At 40.9% G+C, this 20,312-nt stretch overlaps 1 protein-coding gene across 4 annotated transcripts in view; it reads left to right on the top strand.

The window, feature by feature from the left end:
* The window catches only part of ptdss2 (phosphatidylserine synthase 2), a 112,252-nt gene that overhangs the window by 77,453 nt on the left and 14,487 nt on the right, over window positions 1-20,312 (top strand). For all 4 annotated transcript variants that reach the window (XM_045688018.1, XM_014123837.2, XM_014123838.2 and 1 more), the window contains exons 3-4: window positions 9,821-9,922; window positions 11,340-11,422. In XM_045688018.1, coding sequence (XP_045543974.1) covers window positions 9,821-9,922; window positions 11,340-11,422 — 185 coding nt within the window. The remainder of the gene's footprint in view (window positions 1-9,820; window positions 9,923-11,339; window positions 11,423-20,312) is intronic.

A 20,312-nucleotide genomic window follows, 5' to 3' on the forward strand; every position in this document is an offset into this window, starting at 1 on the left:
TTACTTATGTAAATGTGACCCATTTCAGGAAACTAGGCATATGTTGCGTGTCACTACTTCACAGGAGAGCCATTTTGAATGTAAACTTTTTTTTTCTTCAGAAATGCCTTCTGGAACATGAACTTTCATGTGCCTTATAACAAACTTTTATTCCATCTGGAAATATGAATTACATTTTTTAATTGAGCCTAGTTGATTTAGTCACGGAAAAAGACAGGAATCTTCCCGCTAGCCATGATTGGCTGAGAATGCATTGACTGGACATGCAAAGATGAGTTTGGATTGATATGCCATGTATCACACTTCTGTCTATAACATGAGCTGGTCAGTATGTGTAGGTCATCCTTTCTAATGGGTATTTTTTTTGAAAGATATCATGTAGTAGAACTGCAAAAATTTAGCTCGTCACTTTCTGGAGGACCGAGTTCTGAAATCAGTGGAATCGGTGGAATTTTTTTGTATGATAGCCAAGGAGATGGAGAAAATTCTGCCGTTTTGATTGCAAAAATGCAAAGGGAGTCAGAACACACAAGGCTATTGTGTAAATCACCTGTGTCCGGATTACATCTTCAAACTAAGGTCATCCGTGACAGAGGGAGAAGCGTCTATCCGTGTAAGATATTATACTTATCTAATTTTGTCAGTCGTTTCAAGTTAAAGCGTACTGTTAGCTAGCAATCTTAACCCAGCTAGCTTTCTAGCTACCGTTACCTGTATGATCTGTGGGGTAATATTATTTGTATCTCAGATCCATTTGCATTGCTAGTTATAGCCTAATTTTAGCCAGCTACATGTCTAAACAAAACTCTACATGCAAGTAAACCGTTCACTACACCTTCGGGTTCCTGTGTATGTGACAAATCAACTTTTGATTTTACTTGATATAGTATGTGTTTACCAGAGACGTTAATGTGAAAAACATGACCTGCACCAAAGTCAAATTAGGATATAATGTTAGGCCAATGAGACAGTGTCCAAGTTCTAATATTCTCCGGTAGAATGTCCTACTTTTATTTCATCACACTCACAATCTTAAGCTTTTTTCTGTAATTGGCCCGCCATTAACTTGTAAATAATGTTGTACATTTATTTTCCTGTAATAAACAAGACAAATTAGCTAAATTGGAGACATCAGCTTTATGATATTGTAATTCTTTGATCTGGCTGACAAGCTAGAAACTAACCAAAACATTGTTTTGAAAGTTGCTTTTAGTTGCCTGGTTTGCTAGATTGACAGATACTAAATTCATTTTTAAACAGGTGGATTTATTAGTGTTAAAATACTGTGGTTATGCTATTTTGTGTTTTATACTTTTTCATAATGACAAGTTTGCTGTCGGACAACAATATAATGTTCATGATGTCACTGTGACAACTTTCGATAGATGTAGTATAAACCTGCCTTTTTAGTTTTGAAATCATAGCCTCTCAAACTTTATTTGTCACATGCGCCAGTCACGACCTTATCGTGAAATACTTAATTGCAAGCCCTTAACTCTTCTTGAACTGCATTGTTGGTTAAGAAAATATTTACCAAATAAACTAAAGTAAACATTTTTTAAAAGTAATACAATAACGAGGCTATATACAGGGTACCGAGTCAGTGTGCGGGGGTACAGGTTAGTCGAGGTAATTTGTACATGTAAGTAGGGGTAAAGTGACTATCCATAGATGGTAAATAGCAAGTAGCAGCAGTGTAAAAAAACTAATTGGGGGGGGGGTGTGTGTGTGTGTGTGGGGGTGTGTAAGTCAATGTAAATAGTCCGGTGGCTATTTGATTAATTGTTCAGCAGTCTTATGGCTTGGGGGTAGAAGCTGTTAAGGAGCCTTTTGGCCCTAGACTTTGCCCTCCGGTTCACCTACAACTTGGGTGACTGGAGTCTTTGACAATTTTTTTGTTGGTATATACAGTACCAGTCAAAAGTTTGGACACCTTCTCATTCAAGTGTTTTTCTTTATTTTTACTATTGTTCTACATTGTAGAATAATAGTGAAGACATCAAAACTATGAAATAACACATTTTGAATCATGTAGGAACCAAAAGTGTTAATCAAAATATATTTATATTTGCCTTTCTTCAAAGTAGCCACCCTTTACCTTGACAGCTTTGCACACTCTTGGCATTTCTTCTAAACCAGCTTCATGAGGTAGTCACTTGGAATGCATTTCCATTAACAGGTGTGCCTTGTTAAAAGTTATTTTGTGGAATTTCTTTCCTCCTAAATGCATTTGAGCCAGTCAGTTCTGTTGTGACAAGGTGGGTGGGGGGTATACAAAAGATGGCCCTATTTGGTAAAAGACCAAGTCCATATTATGGCAAGAACAACTCAAATAAGCAAAGAGAAACGACAGTCCATCATTACTTTAAAACATGAAGGTCAGTCAATCCGGGACATTTCAAGAACTTTGAAAGTTTCTTCAAGTGTAGTCGCAAAAACCATCAAGCGCAATGTTGAAACTGGCTTTCATGAGGACCGCCACAAGAAAGGAAGACCCAGAGTCACCTCTGCTGCAGAGGAAAAGTTCATTAAAGTTACCCGCACCTCCAGAAATTGCAGCCCAAATAAATGCTTCACAGAGTTCAGGTAAGACACACCTCATCAACTGTTCAGAGGTGACTGTGTGAATCAGGTCTTCATGGTCCAATTGCTGCAAAGAAACCACTACTAAAGGACACCAATAATAAGAAGACTGGCTTGGGCCAGGAAACGCAACCAATGGACCAGTGGAAATCTATCCTTGTCTGATGAGTACAAATTTGAGATGGAAGAGGTGTGGGGGTGCTTTGCTGGTGACACTCAGCGACTCATTTAGAATTCAAGGCACACTTAACCAGCATAGATACCACAGTGGCAGGTAGCCTAGTGGTTAGAGCGTTGGACTAGTAATCGAAAGGTTGCAAGATCGAATCCCCGAGCTGACAAGGTAAAAATCTGTCGTTCTGCCCCTGAACAAGGCAGTTAACCCACTGTTCCTAGGCCGTCATTGAAAATAAGAATTTGTTCTTTAACTCACTTTCCTAGTTAAATAAAGGTAAAGTAACTGTTGGTTTTTCAACAGGACAATGACCCAAAACACACCTCCAGACTGTGGTAAGGGCTATTTGACCAAAGAGAGTGATGGCGTGCTGCATCAGATGACCTGGCCTCCACAATCACCCGACCTCAACCCAATTGAGATGGTTTGGGATGAGTTGGACCGCAGAGTGAAGGAAAAGCAGCCAACAAGTGCTCAGCATATGTGGGAACTCCTTCAAGACTGTTGGAAAAGCATTCCAGGTGAAGCTGTTTGAGAGATTGCCAAGAGTGTGCAAAGCTGTCATCAAGAATCTAAAATATATTTAGATTTTTTTGGGGTTACTACATGATTCCATATGTGTTATTTCATAGTTTTGATGTCTTCACTATAATTATACAATGTAGAAAATAGTAAAAGTAAAGAAAAACCCTTGAATGAGGTGTCCAAACTTTTGACTTCTACTGTAGGTCCTGGAATGCAGGAAGCTTGGCCCCAGTGATGTACTGGGCTGTACACACTACCCTCTGTAGCGCCTTATGGTCAGATGTCGAGAAGTTGATATAACAGGCGGGGATGCAACCGGTCAGGATGCTCTCTGGTGCATCTGTAGGACTATTTGAGGATCTGGAGACCCATGCCAAATCTTTTCAATCTCCTGAGGGGGAAAAGGCGTTGTCATGCCCTCTTCACGACTCTCTTGGTGTGTTTGGACCACGTTAGTTTGTTGGTGATGTGGACACTACAGCCCTGTTGACGTTAATGTGGGCCTGTTCGGCCCGCTTTTTCCTATGGTCCACGATCAGCTCCTTTGTCTTGCTCACGTTGAGTGAGAGAGGTTGTTTTCCTGGCACCACACTGCAGGTCTCTGACCTCCTCCCTACAGGCCGTCATCATTGTTGGTAATCCGGCCTACCAATGATGTGTCATCAGAAATCTTAATGATGGTGTTGGAGTCATGTTTGGCCACGCAGTCATGGGTGATCAGGGAGTACGGGAGGGGACTAAGCATTCACCCCTGAGGCCCCAGTGTTGAGGATTAGAGTTGTCTACCATTACCACCTGGTGGTGGCCCGTCAGGAAGTCTAGGATCCAGTTGCAGAGGGAGGTGTTTGGTCAAAGGGTCCTTAGCTTAGTGATGAGTTTTGTTGTCACTATGGTGTTGAAATGCTGAGCTGTAGTCAATAAACAGCATTCTCACATTGGTGTTTTCTTTTGTCCAGCTGGGAAAGGGCAGTGTGGAGTGTGATTGCCTCATCTGTGGATCTGTTGAGGCGGTATGTGAATTGGAGTGGGTCTAGGGTTCCGGGAGGATGCTGTTGATGTGAGCCATGACCAGCTTTTCAAAGCACTTCATGGCTACCGACGTGAGTGCCAAGGGCGGTAATCATTTAGGCAGGTTATCTTTGCTTCCTTGGGCACATGGACTATGGTGGTCTGCTTGAAACATGTAGGTATTATAGACTTGGTCAGGGAGAGGTTGAAAATGTCAGTGAAGACACATGCCAGTTGGTCCGCACATGCTTTGAGTACACGTCCTGGTAATCCGTCTGGCCCCACAGCTTTGAATTTTGACCTGATTAAAGGTCTTGCCCACATCGGCTATGGAGAGCGTGATCACGCAGTCGGCCGGAACAGCTGGTGTTCTCATGCATGCTTCAGTGTTGATTGCCGTATTTAGCTCGTCTGGTAGGTTCGTGTCACTGGGCAGCTCCCGGCTGGGTTTCCCTTCGTAGTCTATTCGTTTTCAAGCCCTGCCACATTCACTAATATTGACTAGAGGTTGACCGATTATGATTTTTCAACGCCGATACCGATTTATTGGAGGGCCAAAAAAGCCGCTACCGATTTTAATCGGCCAATTATTTTTTTAAATTTTTTTGTAATAATGACAATTACAACAATACTGAATGAACACTTATTTTAACTTAATATAATACATCAATAAAATCAATTTAGCCTCAAATAAATAATGAAACATGTTCAATTTGGTTTAAATAATGCAAAACAAAGTGTTGGAGAAGAAAGTAAAAGGGCAATATGTGCCATGTAAGAAAGCTAATGTTTAAGTGCCTTGCTCAGAACATGAGAACATATGAAAGCTGGTGGTTCCTTTTAACATGAGTCTTCAATATTCCCAGGTAAGAAGTTTTAGGTTATAGGAATTATAGGACTATTTCTCTCTATACGATTTGTATTTCATATACCTTTGACTATTGGATGTTCTTATAGGCACTTTAGTATTGCCAGTGTAACAGTATAGCTTCCGTCCCTCTCCTCGCTCCTACCTGGGCTCAAACCAGGAACACATCGACAACAGCCACCCTCGAAGCAGCGTTACCCATGCAGAGGAAGGGAAACAACTACTCCAAGTCTCAGAGCGAGTGACATTTGAAACGCTATTAGCGTGCAACCGGCTAACTAGCTAGCCATTTCACATCGGTTACACCAGCCTAATCTTGGGAGTTGATAGGCTTGAAGGGGTGGGTATAATTTGTGGAACGTTCCAACAGGAATCTGTTCCAAAAAACGTAAAGTAAAAGGTTGCCAACCAACAACGCATACAAAGTAGCAACACATACAAACCTAGCTAACTAGCTGTCGAATAGGCATCAACTCACCACGTAGCTTATTCTTAATGTTTGTCCATAGTCAAACAGACATGTGAGGACAGACATTTTTCGGAATAAACGTGATGAGTGAAAAACGCTATGAAATAGACCACTCCCTACCCGGTATTTTATTCTGCCGCTATACAACTTTGTATGCGTTGTTTTTTGAAAACCTTGTTATTTACGAAGTTTTTGGAATAGATTCCTGTTGGAACGTTCCACAAATTATACCCACCCAGGTTGAAGTCATAAACAGCGCAATGCTTGAAGCACAGCGAAGGGCTGTTTGAATGAATGCTTACGAGCCTGCTGCTGCCTACCACCACTCAGACTGCTCTATCAAATCATAGATTTAATTATAATATAATAAACACACAGAAATACGAGCCTTAGGTCATTAATATGGTCGAATCTGGAAACTATCATCTCGAAAACACACTTTTTTTTCTTTCAGTGACATACGGAACCGTTCCGTATTTTATCTAACGGGTGGCTAAGTCTAAATATTCCTGTTAGGCATTGATGTTTATGGTTAGGTACATTGGTGCAACGACAGTACTTTTTTCGGAAATGCGCTTGTTAAATCAACACCGTTTGTCGAAGTAGGCTGTGATTCAATGAAAATTAACAGGCACCGCATCGATTATATGCAACGCAGGACACGTTAGATAAACTAGTAATATCATCAACCATGTGTAGTTAACTAGTGATTATGTTAAGATTGATAGTTTTTATAAGTATAATGCTAGCTAGCAACTTACCTTTGCTTCTTGCTGCCCTCGCGTAACAGGTAGTCAGCCTGTTAATCCTTGTGGAGTGCAATGTAAGGAAGGTGGTTAGAGCGTTGGACTGGTAACCGAAGGTTGCAAAAACGAATCCCCCCTGAACAAGGCAGTTAACCCCCGTTTCTAGGCCGTCATTGTAAATAAGAATGGTTTCTTAATCTGACTTGCCTAGTTAAATAAAGGTGTAAAAAAAAATAATATTAAAAAAAAACGCCAAATCGGTGGCCAAAAATACCGATTACCGATTGTTATGAAAACTTGACTTCGGCCCTAATTAATCGGCCATTCCGATTAATCGGTCGACCTCTAATATTGACTCACTTCTTGCAGCAGGCATTATAGAAAATAGACAGTCCTCAAAACAATCTCTCAATCACAAGCCCACATGCTAATCAGTAGCTAGCTGATCTTTATGTTTCAAGTTTAGCCAACTTAGACATTTTTGCTAGCTAACAAGGCAGAATAGTTGAATAGTCATACACACCCTTCTGTTTGAATAGCATGCTAGCCTGTCCACTTTGTTCAGATTTGAAATCAAGTGGCCTACCTTATTTCTCACAATGATTGCACATTTATAAAACAGACTTGACAGGTAGTATAACAGTCTTTGGCTAAAATGCTTCTAGCGGTATGTGGTACAGCAATGCCATGTGTGACAAATTAAGCATTAATTTTCCAGAATCAATGTTCATTGATTCTTCCCTTTTAGTAGTGTCTGCTTTGAGGAGTATCGTTATCTTCTGTTACAGTTAAATGTCTCAATGTGTTCCGGTGTCCATATGAGACCAAACCTCAAATGCAAATAGCCAGTTGAAACCACTTGTCAGTGAGGACGAAGTGTTCTCATCTTTGTTGTTTTGAGTGGCACAGGGAGGGGCTGTGTGTGTGAAGAGGCGGAAGGATTTCACTCTTGCCAAAATATGTCCAATGTGTTTCAATGGGCTTATTCTGTCCAATGTGTTTGACAGATCCAATGTGTTTAAATGGGCTTATTTTGGACCTAAGCTTGTCGCCTTCCTTTGGGACAATGATTCCCATTGTTTGGGCGAAAACATGAGAATCTCGTCAGTATACAGTGCCTTCAGAAAGTATTCACACCCCTTGACTTTTTCCAAGTTTTGTTACAAAGTGGGATTAAAATGGATTTGATTGTCTCATTTGTCAATGATCTACACTCAATACTCTAATGTCAAAGTGGAGAAAATGTGTATTTTTGTTTTCTTTATGGAAAAGTAAACCCCATCTTTATTTGATAAGTATTCAGCCTGTGAGCCAATACATGTTAGAATCACCTTTGGCAGAGATTACTGCTGCGAGTCTTTCTGGGTAAGTCTGTGTTTTGCAGACCTTGATTGTACAATATTTGCCCATTCTTTAAAAAATTATTCAAGATCTGTCAAGTTGGTTGTTATCATTGCGAAACAGTTATTTTATAGTCTTGCCATAGATTTGCAAGACGATTTTAAGTCAAAACTGTAACTAGGCTACTCAGGAACATTCAATGTTGTCTTGGTAAGCAGCTCCAGCGTAGATTTGGCTTTGTGTTTTAGGTAGTTCAAATCAAACTTTATTTGCCACCTGCGCTGAATACAACAAGTGCTAACTTTTACCGTGAAAGGTGTCCTGCTGAAAGGTGAATTTGTCTCCCCAGTGTCTGTTGGTTAAGTCTGCTTTCCAAGTTTTCCTCTAGGATTTTGCTTGTGCTTAGTTCTTTTTTTTTCTTATTTTTTTTTATCATAAAGAAACTCCCAGGTCCTTGCCGATGACAAGCATTCCCATAACATGATGCAGCCACCACCATGATTGAAAATATGAAGAGTGGTACTCGGCGATGTGTTGGATTTGCCTGAAGCATAACGCCTTGTATTCAGGACAGAAAGTACATTTCTTTGCCAAAATGTTTACAGTATTGCCTTATTGCAAACAGGATGCATGTGTTTTTTTTTTTTTGTAATGTTTATTCTGTACAGCTTTCATTTTCACTCTGTCATTTATGTTAGTATTGTGGAGTAACTACAATGTTGTTGATCCATCCTCCTTTATCTCTTAACACAGCCATTAAACTCTAACCGTTTTAATCATCATTGGCCTCATGGGGAAATCCCCGAGCGGTTTCCTCCTTCTCCGGCAACTGAGTTAGGAAGGGCACCTGTCTTTGTAGTGACTGGGTGTGTTGATACACCAGCCAAAGTGTAATTAACTGCACCATGCTCAAAGGGATATTCAATGTCTGCTTTTTTTTTTTTTACCCATCTATCAATAGATGCCCTTTGTGGAAAACCTCCCTGGTCTTTGTGGTTTAAGCTGTGCTTGAAATTCACTGCTTGACTGAGGAACCTTTACAATTATCAGTATGTGTGAGGTGTAGAGCTGAGGTAGTCATTCAAAAGCATGTTAAACGCTATTAATGCACACCGAGTGAGTCCATGCAACTTATTTAGACTTTTGTTTTACTCTTGAACTTATTTAGGCTTGCCATAAGATTGAATACTTATTGACTCAAGATATTTCAGCTTTCATTTGTAAACACAATTTTTTTTTTTTTTTAAATCCACTTTGACATTCTGGGGTGTTGTGTATAGATCAGTGACACAATCTCAATTCAGTCGATTTTAAGTTAAGGCTGTTACACAACAAAATGCGGAGAAAGTCTAGGGGTGTGAATACTTTCTGAAGGTACTGTGTATGCAGATCTCTGGTGTAAATGGGGAAGGTACACCTAGCACAGAATTTTTTTTTTGTGTTTTGGAATATCGCGCTAAAACATAAGTCCAAATGAATTCAATATATCGCCTAGCCCTATTCTCACCCCCTCTCTCTCAAGAATGCTGGCAGACAGGCATCCTATCTCAGAGGGATTCTGTGACCCCTGCGCTCAATGTCCTCTCCTATTCTTCCACCCTTCTCCCTCCTTCCCCTATCGCTCTTTCACACCATTTACCCTCTTGAACAACCTCCAACCTATCATTCACATTCCCTCAGTGTTTTTTCTCTTCACTGCCCCGACCAGTCTTTTTAGTTAATCAGTGTCTGTAGATGGTGTGTGTGTGTGTGTGTGTGTGTGTGTGTGGTAGGTACATACTTGAAACATGCAATGTGGCCTGTTCATATGTAGCACACTGAACTGTGGAGAAAAGGGAACTCTCTTAAGTGTACTCAAACTAGGATGCTGTATGGAGGAATGGTATAACAGCCCAGTATCAGCACATGCATGGCAAAGTGGAGATTAACTATCTGTTGTCATTGAACTGAATTCGCCCAAGAATCTCAACACTCTTTCACACATACACACACTCTTAGTCACTTCTGCTCATTGCATGTCCAGCCAATGAATGTTACTGATTCTTCTTGCCACACTGTCATTGATTACCATTCTCTCTCCTCACCCTCCCTCTCTCTCATTGCAGGAGAGCACATACAGTCACTGTGCTTTTCATTCTCACATGCGTGTTGGTCTATGTCACTCTGTTGGAGGAGACACCCCAGGATACAACGTACAACACTAAAAGGTCAGCCATTCAGTTACGCACTCACGATGTCTCTTCCATGACGTCTTATATAATCATGCAGCACACACACACACACACACTTAGTCATGACTGCTTGTGTGAAATGAATCGCTTCCACCTCCAACAGCCAGTCACCTTCAGCCCAGCTGGCTTGTAGCACAGTCAGCACACAGACTTTTAGGTTCCTCCTTTATTTTTAGCTTTGACTGTTCCATTCTTGAGCACTTTTGTGAAATGTCAAAATATATATTGCACGGTAATAAGTACTCAACTCTTACTAGGTTCTGTAGCGTAAAGATGCTGTGAAACCTAGTAGAAATCGCACTATTATGAAAGAGATGGCCAGCATTTAAGCAAATTAAATATTAACGGCTGTTGGAGAATACATCTAAGATTGCAAGGCATAGATATAATGTAGGAAAAAGCTAGGTATTGACTAATGGATGCTTTGGAGAGCAAAGGACTGTTTCTATTCCCCCCTGCTTTTGTACTAGTCATTAACATACTTTTTTTTGTACATTTTGGTACTATAATGGAAGTAAGAACTTTAAGCGCCTTTGCAAGGTCTTACGCCATTTCAGTGAGTTTTGCGAGCAGAGGAATTTGGCAGCATTGGGGAGTCTTCAGACGGAGGAAGTGTGTTTGCACGTGTGTTTCTGTGTGTTGGTGTTACTTAGGAAGGCATTAACCCCAACCAGCTATTCCTGTTATCTGTACTGACAATCCGACGGTCATTAACGGGATTTGCCGTTGTCAGCGAGGCCCAGCTCGCCTGGGAGATTAGAGCCCACTACATCTTCTTCCCCCCGGGTCACAACCAACGGCACTGCCCTACTGCATGCCTGGCTGAACGCCTTCACCTGAATGTACTGATCCCCTGGGGGTGGTTGTCTCACTCACCTTGGCTTTCTCACCTTATCGCCTCTTTAGTCATGTGCACTGATCTGAAAAGACATGATAGGTAAAAGCACACATGCCCTCCTAGGCACAATGCCGTTTGCAATATTGTTTGTGTCGATCCAGGTCTCTCAGATGGGTGTGGTGAAAGAAGAGGAGGCTGTGTAGATTGAGATACAACCCAGAAGACCTTATAGCTAGCATGCCACGTATACTCAGCTTGCCTGGGCCCTGTCCTTAACTTGCCTGGTCTTCGACCTCTAAAACTTGTTCTTTCACCCACCTTGACCTACAGAAAAAAACCTCTGAGGGTTGAAAGTAAAATTATTATTTATGCTCTCTAGCCAAAACATTGGTCAAATAATGATATTTCAATGCAAACCATGAATTCCAGTCCATGTATATAGATGTCATAATCTTATAAATGTATCTTTTAGTCGTCCTGTAAAGAGGACTGAGCTGTGTGTGAGTTTTTCATTAGTTATTATATTTACTTAAGTCTGCTTGTGTTTTCTACCAGAGGGATTGTGGCCAGCATCCTAGTGTTCCTCTGCTTTGGAGTGACACAAGCCAAAGATGGCCCATTCACCAGACCACATCCAGGTAACACAACCTCCACCCGCAGTGCAAATACTCTTCACATTTCTGCTTCTTTGTGCTGTTGTGCTTCAGTTAATACGAGCCTGCCAGTCCTTAGAAGTTGCAGACAGTGTAAGCCTTTTTCATACGTAGGCTAAGTGCATTGACATATGATATGGGACACGCTCTCAGCAAAACTACATCCTGTCCAAAGAGACACCGTTAGTGAGTCAACATGGTCACTTTTACACTTTGAAAGAAGAAAAGAGGGAGTTAATGCTTTTGTGAAACCGAAAAGCGGCATCCCTATAATATTCATCCCAAGATATGGCTTGCGGTGAATCACTGCTTTCAAAGGTGGGGGTGCTGCAGCAGCACTGTGTACATGTCGAACATAAAAAGTTGTCAACTGCCGTGGCACGCACAGGTGTCAAATCAAACTCTGGAATGGAGTATTGCTCTCCGGTCTTTTATTTTTATATTTCACCTTTATTTAACCAGGTAGGCCAGTTGAGAACAAGTTCTCATTTACAACTGGGACCTGGACAAGATAAAGCAAAGCAGTGCGACACAACAACAGAGTTACACATGGTATAAACAAACATAGTCAATAACGCAATAGAAAAATCTATATAGTGTGTCCAAATGTAGTAAGATTAGGGAGGTAAGGCAATAAATAGGCCGTAGTGGCGAAGTAATTACAATTTAGCAATTAAACAGTGAAGTGATAGATGTGCAGAAGATGAATGTGCAAGTAGAGATACTGGGGTGTAAAGAGCAGGTCTGTTCTTCTTCCTCTGAAAATGTCTTTAGTGGGGAGAGAAAGAATGCCTGTCTGCTTTTAGATCAATATAGATGTTTGGAGGCACAGCAATGGAGTGGGCAATGAAGACCATCCCGACTGTGTGTGGTAGTGAGTGCTGCAACCGAGGACAGACGATTTTTACACGCTTCAGCACTCTGCGGTCCCGTCCTGTGAGCTTGTTACCTACCACTTTGCGGTTGAGCTGTTGTTGCACCTAGATGTTTCCATTTCACAATAACAGCACTTACAGTTGACCGAGGCAGCTCTAGCAGGGCATACATTTTACAAAGTGACTTGTTGGAAAGGTGGCATCCTATGACGGTGCCACATTGAAAGTCACTGAGCTCTTCACTAAGGCCATTCTACAGCCAATGTTTGTCTATGGAGATTGCATGGCGGTGTGCTCAATTTTATACATTGTCAGCGACGGGTGTGGCTGAAATAGCCAAATCCACTAATTTTAAGGGGTGTTCACATGCTTTTGTGTGTGTATATGTATCTATCTATCTCTGTGTGTATATGTAGTGTGTCTATACTGAACAAAAAATGTTATTTCCCTCAAATCTTGTGCACAAATTTGTTTATATTCCTGTTAGTGAGCATTTCTCCTTTACCAAGATAATTCATCCACCTGACAGGTGTGGCATATCAAGAAGCTGATTAAACACATTATCATTACACAGGTGCACCGAGTGCTGGGGACAATAAAAGGCTACTCTAAAATGTGCAGGTGCACACAAGTCAATGCCACAGATGTTTTGAGGGAATTGGCATGCTGACTGCAGGAATGTCCACCAGAGCTGTTGCCAGAGAATTTAATGTTCATTTCTCTACCATAAGTTGCCTCCAATGTCGTTTTTGAGAATTTGGCAATATGTTCAACCTCAGTGTAACCAAGCCAGCCCAGGACATCCACTTCCGGCTTCTTCACCTGTGGCATGCGGCATGGTCTGAGACCAGCCACCCGGACAGCTGATGAAACTGTGGGTTTGCACACCAAAGAATTTCTGCACAAACTGTCAGGAACCGTCTCTGGGAAGTTCATCTGCGTGCTAGTCATCCTCACCAGGGTCTTGACCTGACTGCAGATTGGCGTCGTAACCAACTTCAGTGGGCAAATGCTCACCTTCAATGGCCACTGGTACGCTGGAGAAGTGTGCTCTTTACAGATGAATCCTGATTCCAGACATGTCACCTATTGAGTACGTTTTGGATGCTCTGAATCGACGTGTACAGCAGCGTGTTCCAGTTCCCGCCAATATCCAGCAACTTTGCACAGCCATTGAAGAGGAGTGGGGCCACAATCAACAGCCTGATCAACTCTATGCAAAGGAGATGTCGTGCTGCATGAGGCAAATGGTGGTTACACCAGATACTGACTGATCCATGCCCCTACTTTTTTATTTATTTATCTGTGACCAACGGATGCATATGTATTCTGTCAAGTGAAATCCATAGATTAGGGCCAAATCTATTTCTTTCGGTTGACTGATTTCCTCATATCAACTGTAACTAGCATGTTTATTTCTGTTTAGAGTACGTTGCATTACGTTACCTTTCAGTCCTTTGGCAAATGCTTTTATCCAAAGTGACTGACTAGCAGTCAGTACAGCTGGACAATGCATTTCAAACATATTTTTTTCATAGACTGTTGCTTTGTTTGGTTTTGACTTTGTTTAGCGTTGCTTGGAGCCCAACAACTGAGCTGGGGAGCTTCTAAAAAAGAACATATTGTATCACAATGCCTCTGCTCTTTCTAAAGATCTAATTGAACTGTACTGTATATAAGAATACCAATATGTCCAGTGCATTCAGAAAGTATTCAGACCCCTTGCCTTTTTCCACATTTTAAGTTACAGCCTTATTCTAAATCTTTTTTTTTCTTATCAATCTACACACAATAACCCATAATGACAAAGCGAAAATAGGTCTTTTGACATTTTTGAAAGTGTTTAAATATTCAGACCCTTTTAATTAAAGTTCAATTTGTACCTAATTTGTTTTTTATTTCTTTTGGAGGTATTAATCATTTGCAATGTCTACTTATGATAATGTAAACAGTTTCTGTCTACTTATGATATGGTAAATATATCCACTGCAAAAAACATCTACATTTAAATGGTATTAATATTCATTTGGATATATTCCCGTTAATTCCCACGGAAAGTTTCCACCTCTGAGTAGTCCCCAAAATGTGCAACCCTAGGGTCATTGTCCTGTTGAAAAACAAATGATAGTCCCACTAAGCGCAAACCAGATGGAATGGCGTGTCTTGTCTTGAATTCTAAATAAATCAGCGTCACCAGCAAAGCACCCCTCACACCATCTCACCACCTCCATGCTTCACGGTGGGAACTACACATGCAGAGATCATCCTTTCACCTACTCTGCGTCTCACATAGACATGGCAGTTGGACCCAAAAATCTCAAATTTAGACTCATCAAACCAAAGGACAGATTTCCACCGGTCTGTCCATTGCTTGTGTTTCTTGGCCCAAGCAAGTCTCGTCTTCTTATTGGTGTCCTTTAGTAGTGGTTTCTTTGCAGGAATTTGACCATGAAGACCTGATTCACGCAGTCTCTGAACATTTGATGTTGCGATGTGTCCGTTACTTGAACTCTGAAGCATTTATTTGGGCTGCAATTTCTGACATGCCGTTAACTCTAATGAACTTATCCTCTGCAGCAGAGGTGACTCTGGGTCGTCCTTTTTAATCATAGCGCTTGGTTTTTGCGACTGCACTTTAACACAACTTTCAAAGTTCTTAATGTTCCTGATTGACCTTCATGTTATGATGGACTGTTTGTCTTTTCTTTTTTGAGCTGTTCTTGCCATAATATGGACTTGGTCTTTTACCAAATAGGTCTATCTTCTGTATACCACCCTTATATTGTCACAACACAACTAATTGGTTGAAACGCATTAAGCAGGAAATAAATTCCACAAATTAACTTTTAACAAGGCACACCTGTTTAATTGAAATGCATTCCAATTGACTACCACGTGAAGCTGGTTGAGAGAATGCCAAGAGTGTGCAAAGCTGTCAAGGCAAAGGGTGGCTACTTTGAAGAATCTCAAAAGTAAAATATTTTCATTTGTTTAACTTTTTTGGTTACTACATGATTCCAAATGTGTTATTTCATTCGTTTTTGTCTTCACTATTATTCAAAAATGTAGAAAATAGCAAAAAAATAAATGAAACACCGGAATGAATAGGTGTCAAACTTTTGACTGGTACTGTAGACCAATTCCAAATGAATTTGAATTTACCATAGGTGGACTATAATCAAGTTGTAGAAACATCAAGGATGGTCAATGGAAACAGGATGCACCTGAGCTCAATTTGAGTCACGTTTTTGTATTTTTTCCAAATTTGCTAAAATTTTAAACCTGTTTTTTGCTTCGTCATTATGTGGTATTGTGGGTAGATTGAGGATTTTTTTTTAAAATAACATTTTAGGAGAAGGGTGTAACGATGTGGAAAAAGTCAAAGGGTGTTAATACTTTCTGTATGCACTGTATATATGAATAGTGTGTAAATAATATTTTTGTTGTCGCTTTGTTTCATATTTTGTATTTAACTCATATTTTTTATTTGGAATTTAATATCTTATTCTGTTCTGTACTTTCATGTTTGTACGTTTTAATGTGGACCCCAGGAAGAGTAGCTGCTGCATGTGCAGTAGCTAATGGGAATCCTAATAAATTATACTACCGCAGCCAATCAGATACTTCTTGGATTTATACATTGAGAAACGTTCTTATTGCAGACATTCACCTGAAGCTATGCTTGGGAATGAAACACATTTAAATGATTCAGAGGGGTTGGGTTAAATGCTGAAGACACATTTCAGTTCAATGCATTGTTGTGCAACTGACTAGATATCCCATTTCCCTAACACCTGCATAAGTACAGTCATTCTCAATATTGTGAGCGGCATTCTGATTTGAGATTGCAACCCTAATTCTTGACCTACTAACACAGAACAAGCCAAATACCAGTGAAGATTGAAATAAATTGTGGTTTGCAGAGCTGTGATCAAGTAGATGACATTCCCAACCAGCACATATACAGTAAGAAATTCACACCCTTGATAAAGATGAGCAAAATTGAGTGTATAAAATGATTCAAATACTGAGCTATATTGTATGCTAAAAATATATTGGGAAATTACATTATTTTATACAAATGCTCAGATTAAGTCATATTTTTTCAAAGGTCGGGGTGAAAATGATTGAACCCATTGTCGTGTCTTTGGCTATGCCGGATTAAGTGATATGACATGCTAACCTATAAAATCCTTTCTCTGTAATTAATATTACCTGATTAAGCTAATCATGTAAATGTAATTAACTAGAAAGTCGGGGCACCACGGAAGAACGTTTATAGAGCTGTTATCTTCCGACTAAACTCTTAAAATACTTAGTCATATTTTACATCGATAGCAGTCAATATTAACCCTTATCTTATTTTCAGTCTCATAATGAAAGTTGTAAATTCTTGGCTATCTTCACGAACCCTGGCTAACAAGTTGAATCAGCAATACAAAATTGGGTTTAATTATTTATTTACTAAATACCTAAACTAATCACACAGAATTACAAATACACCGAATACAAATGATGTCATACATGATGGCTGGTTACACAAAGGAAAGGGGGTTGGGCTTGAATGAAACAGCGGGAAGATTTAGGAACAAAGAAACAGCAGCTATGCTATCGTAAATACATTATCTTATGCATTCTAAATTACCGCCCATTTGGAAAAGGAAAATGCAATAAATATTTACTCTGAGCTGCGCTTCGGTAGATTGGTCGTAGATGCTGGCCGGGTTGGCCAACAGATCTTCCTGTCCTCGGAAGAATGTCAATGGTGGTAAAGTGGATACGTGGTGGTATCTTCGTCTGGTTGTTAGACTGGATCTGTCGTCCGTCCTTTCCTAGCCCACGTCTACAGCGGCCGCTGCCAACTCAACGGCTAGGAAGTATCACTTCTGTAGTGAATAAGCTCAAAGTTCATACCATTCGCCATCAAAGCTCACGCTGAGGTTGGCTTAGTTCTGTACTTGACGTGTGTCCTTCTAACGTAGAGGCTGCAGACCTCACGTACTGGAACATGTGGTTATCTTTTCATCAAAGGCTTATATAGTGGAGAGGGGGAAGGATGTGTTTCATCGTTTATAACCCCTGTCTCTTCACAGGGGTGGGCCACTGATCAAGCAGGGCACTTTCCTTATGAAAACCCAATTCTCTCATTTGGAAGTTAAAATTACATTTAATCTCCTAACAATTTCAATATCAAACATTTCAATTGCATAACAATTCCATGTGACTCTGATAAATCGAGGGTGTATACTTTCTCAGGTACAGTTTGTCGTCCTGTCATCAGTCATGTCTCAGATGACAACCGAACTGACATCCATACTCATTACGTTCCCAAGCATATTTCCAATTGGTTTTATTACCAAAATATGGTTCCTTTTCCCCATTTGTTTGATGTTCCCAGACTCTATATTTAACACAGGCTATTCAAGTCCTTCAGTAGGGTCAGAAAGAGAGGGGAAGGGAGAAAGGTATTTATGGGGGGGGGGTCATAAACCTTACCCACAGGCCAATGTCATGACACCATGTTTTCATTATATTTCAATACCTCACCTTCCGATGATTAACAGCACTAAACCTCTTTTCCAAAAATATATTTAATGAACTGGAGAACACATTGGAAGGGATCTTGAACCATTACAGAATCCTTCAAGCCACAGATATCCTTCATCTGCGCTTATGGACTGCCCTCTTCAATTCAAACCACATATTTTGATGCAGGCTTGGGGTTATTGTCTTGCAGGAAGATCCACTTGCGACCAAGGTTCAGCCTCCTGGTAGAGGCAACCAGGTTTTTGGCAAAAATATCCTGGTACTGGGTAAGTTCAACATTTCGTTGACAAGGGCTGCGCGATATGGGCAAATCTAATTGCGTTTAAAACAAAATTCCAAATATTGCGATTTTACTTGTGATTTTGCTCAAACCACTTAGGTGAACTGTTGGAATCATAGAATCAGAATACAAATTGTATTTCTATGGTTGGTGTTTGGAATGACGGCTAATGAAAACACCAGGTACAGTAGAATTTGTCGTGACCTGGTAGGAGCTGAAGTGTTGGTCGGATTTTCCCAGGGGACCCTTTTTCCAAAAATTGCAGCCTGTTGCGATATGGAAATTGCACATGGCAACATTTGCAATTTCGATTAATTGTGCAGTCCGACTATTCACCCGTTCACGAGGAGTATTGAACAGAATCCCCCAGTTTCTGTCACACACTCACTCCTGGGTCTGTTTTGTACACTCTTTTGCAAACTACTATTGGCCTGTTTAGGAACCACCTGGGGTTCCACTGTGAAACGGTTCAGTCTGAACACAGAGACCGAGGAACTGGCTTCATCCTCCGGCTGCCCTGGCCTCTGCTGAGCCAGACCCAGCAGTGTGACTTAAACAGACACTGGAAAGTTCCGTTCACGACTCTAATGTAAAACTCGAGGGGTGGAGGTGAGCCTTTCATAGCCTTTTGCGGTGGGGAGTGGCAGGCGCAGGGCAGGAATTTGGGCTGGTGTTGAGACACCCGGCCTTGGATTCTTGCTCTCTCCACCACCCACCCCTCGGTCGTCTGCCAGCACCCACATTTTCTGACTCGTTGAGCCTGCAGAGTAAGGCTGCACGGTAAATCTAATTCAGATTGAAATTGACATGTGCTGTGATTTTTCTCCTTTGACCCTCCTTTATTACAACAAGAGGCCTCTCTTACTCTCTGCATGGCATGCACATGATGGCTAGTCACAAGTCTCCCCACTTAGAGCGCGCAGTTAGATGCTGGTGAGGAGAGAGAGGGCTTTACCAAAGACAGTACAGTATGACGTTTAGGAACTCTGCGGCTTTACATCAGTGAGTGTTCGAAACATGAGTGCTGCTAGTGCTAGCAAGAATGTCAATTTTGTGCCAAAAGCGGCGAATCTTCCGTGGTGTGGCAGTATTTCTGCTACACGTCAACTAAATGCAAGTGTTGTGCAAAAAGTGCCTCAGTTGTGGCGGCGACAAGACACATTTAGTCAATCCTTTGAAGAAAACCATCCCCTGCTTCACGACGATTATGTGACGAAAAAAGCCCCTCAGCCACAACCAGCCACCTACGTTAAACAGGCAAAAATTACCAAGGTTCATCCATCGCAAAGCCAAAGAAGTGGTTCCTATTTACACAGTCAGCAAAGACGGCTTCAAGAAGATGATAAACAAGCTGGACCGGAGATACAAGATTCCATCTCACACACATTTCTCCCAAGTTGCCTCCCAACACTGTATAACAAAATTAAAGAGAAGTTGAAACGTCACGTTGAGTGACTGGACTCCAATGTTTTGGACACAGGCAGCACCTTGCAATCATTAGGCTACGCGTTACATGTTTTTATGGAACTTTGACTAACAATTTCAATTATAATGATTTGAGCCTACTTCTAAATAATTACACAATCATAAGCTTCCTATTCCATCTGCAGCCTATGGCTGCCCGCCTGCCTGAATAAATAATTAACTTAGGTTGTTTAAAAACAAACGCTAAAATAAGAAAAAAAAAATTGCAGTTCAAGATCACAACTGCAATATCTGGCCCCCAAAAAATCACAATTTGTTGTTTTGTCCAAATCGTGCAGCCTTACTGCATAGCCAGATTTGTCCTTTTCCTGTGTGTCGTTTTCAAGCACCACCAGTTTAACAATTTTTTTAAATTTAAAAAAAAAAAATTTAATCGCAGCATGTGCGTTGGTCAGGAACAGTGGAAACTGGGCGCATATTTTTCCAAGGCAATACCCAATCTTAGGAGTTCAGATCATAACATAGTTACGCTCATCTGACTCTACAAACCGCGTTTGTAGCGAGAGAAGGCTAAAAAGGGGAGATTTAAAAGCTGGGCTCCTGAAGCCCTCCATCACTATTTTGAGTCCACTGACTTGGCGGCCCTGATGGACATTGCCGATGACCTGGAAGAGCCAGCGGATAGTGTCTGAGTACATCCGTTTCTGTGAGGATCTCGTTATTCCCAAAAATAAAGTCTCAACGTCTT

The sequence above is a fragment of the Salmo salar genome, chromosome ssa10 (assembly GCF_905237065.1).
Source record: "Salmo salar chromosome ssa10, Ssal_v3.1, whole genome shotgun sequence".
Taxonomy (NCBI): Eukaryota; Metazoa; Chordata; class Actinopteri; order Salmoniformes; family Salmonidae; genus Salmo; species Salmo salar.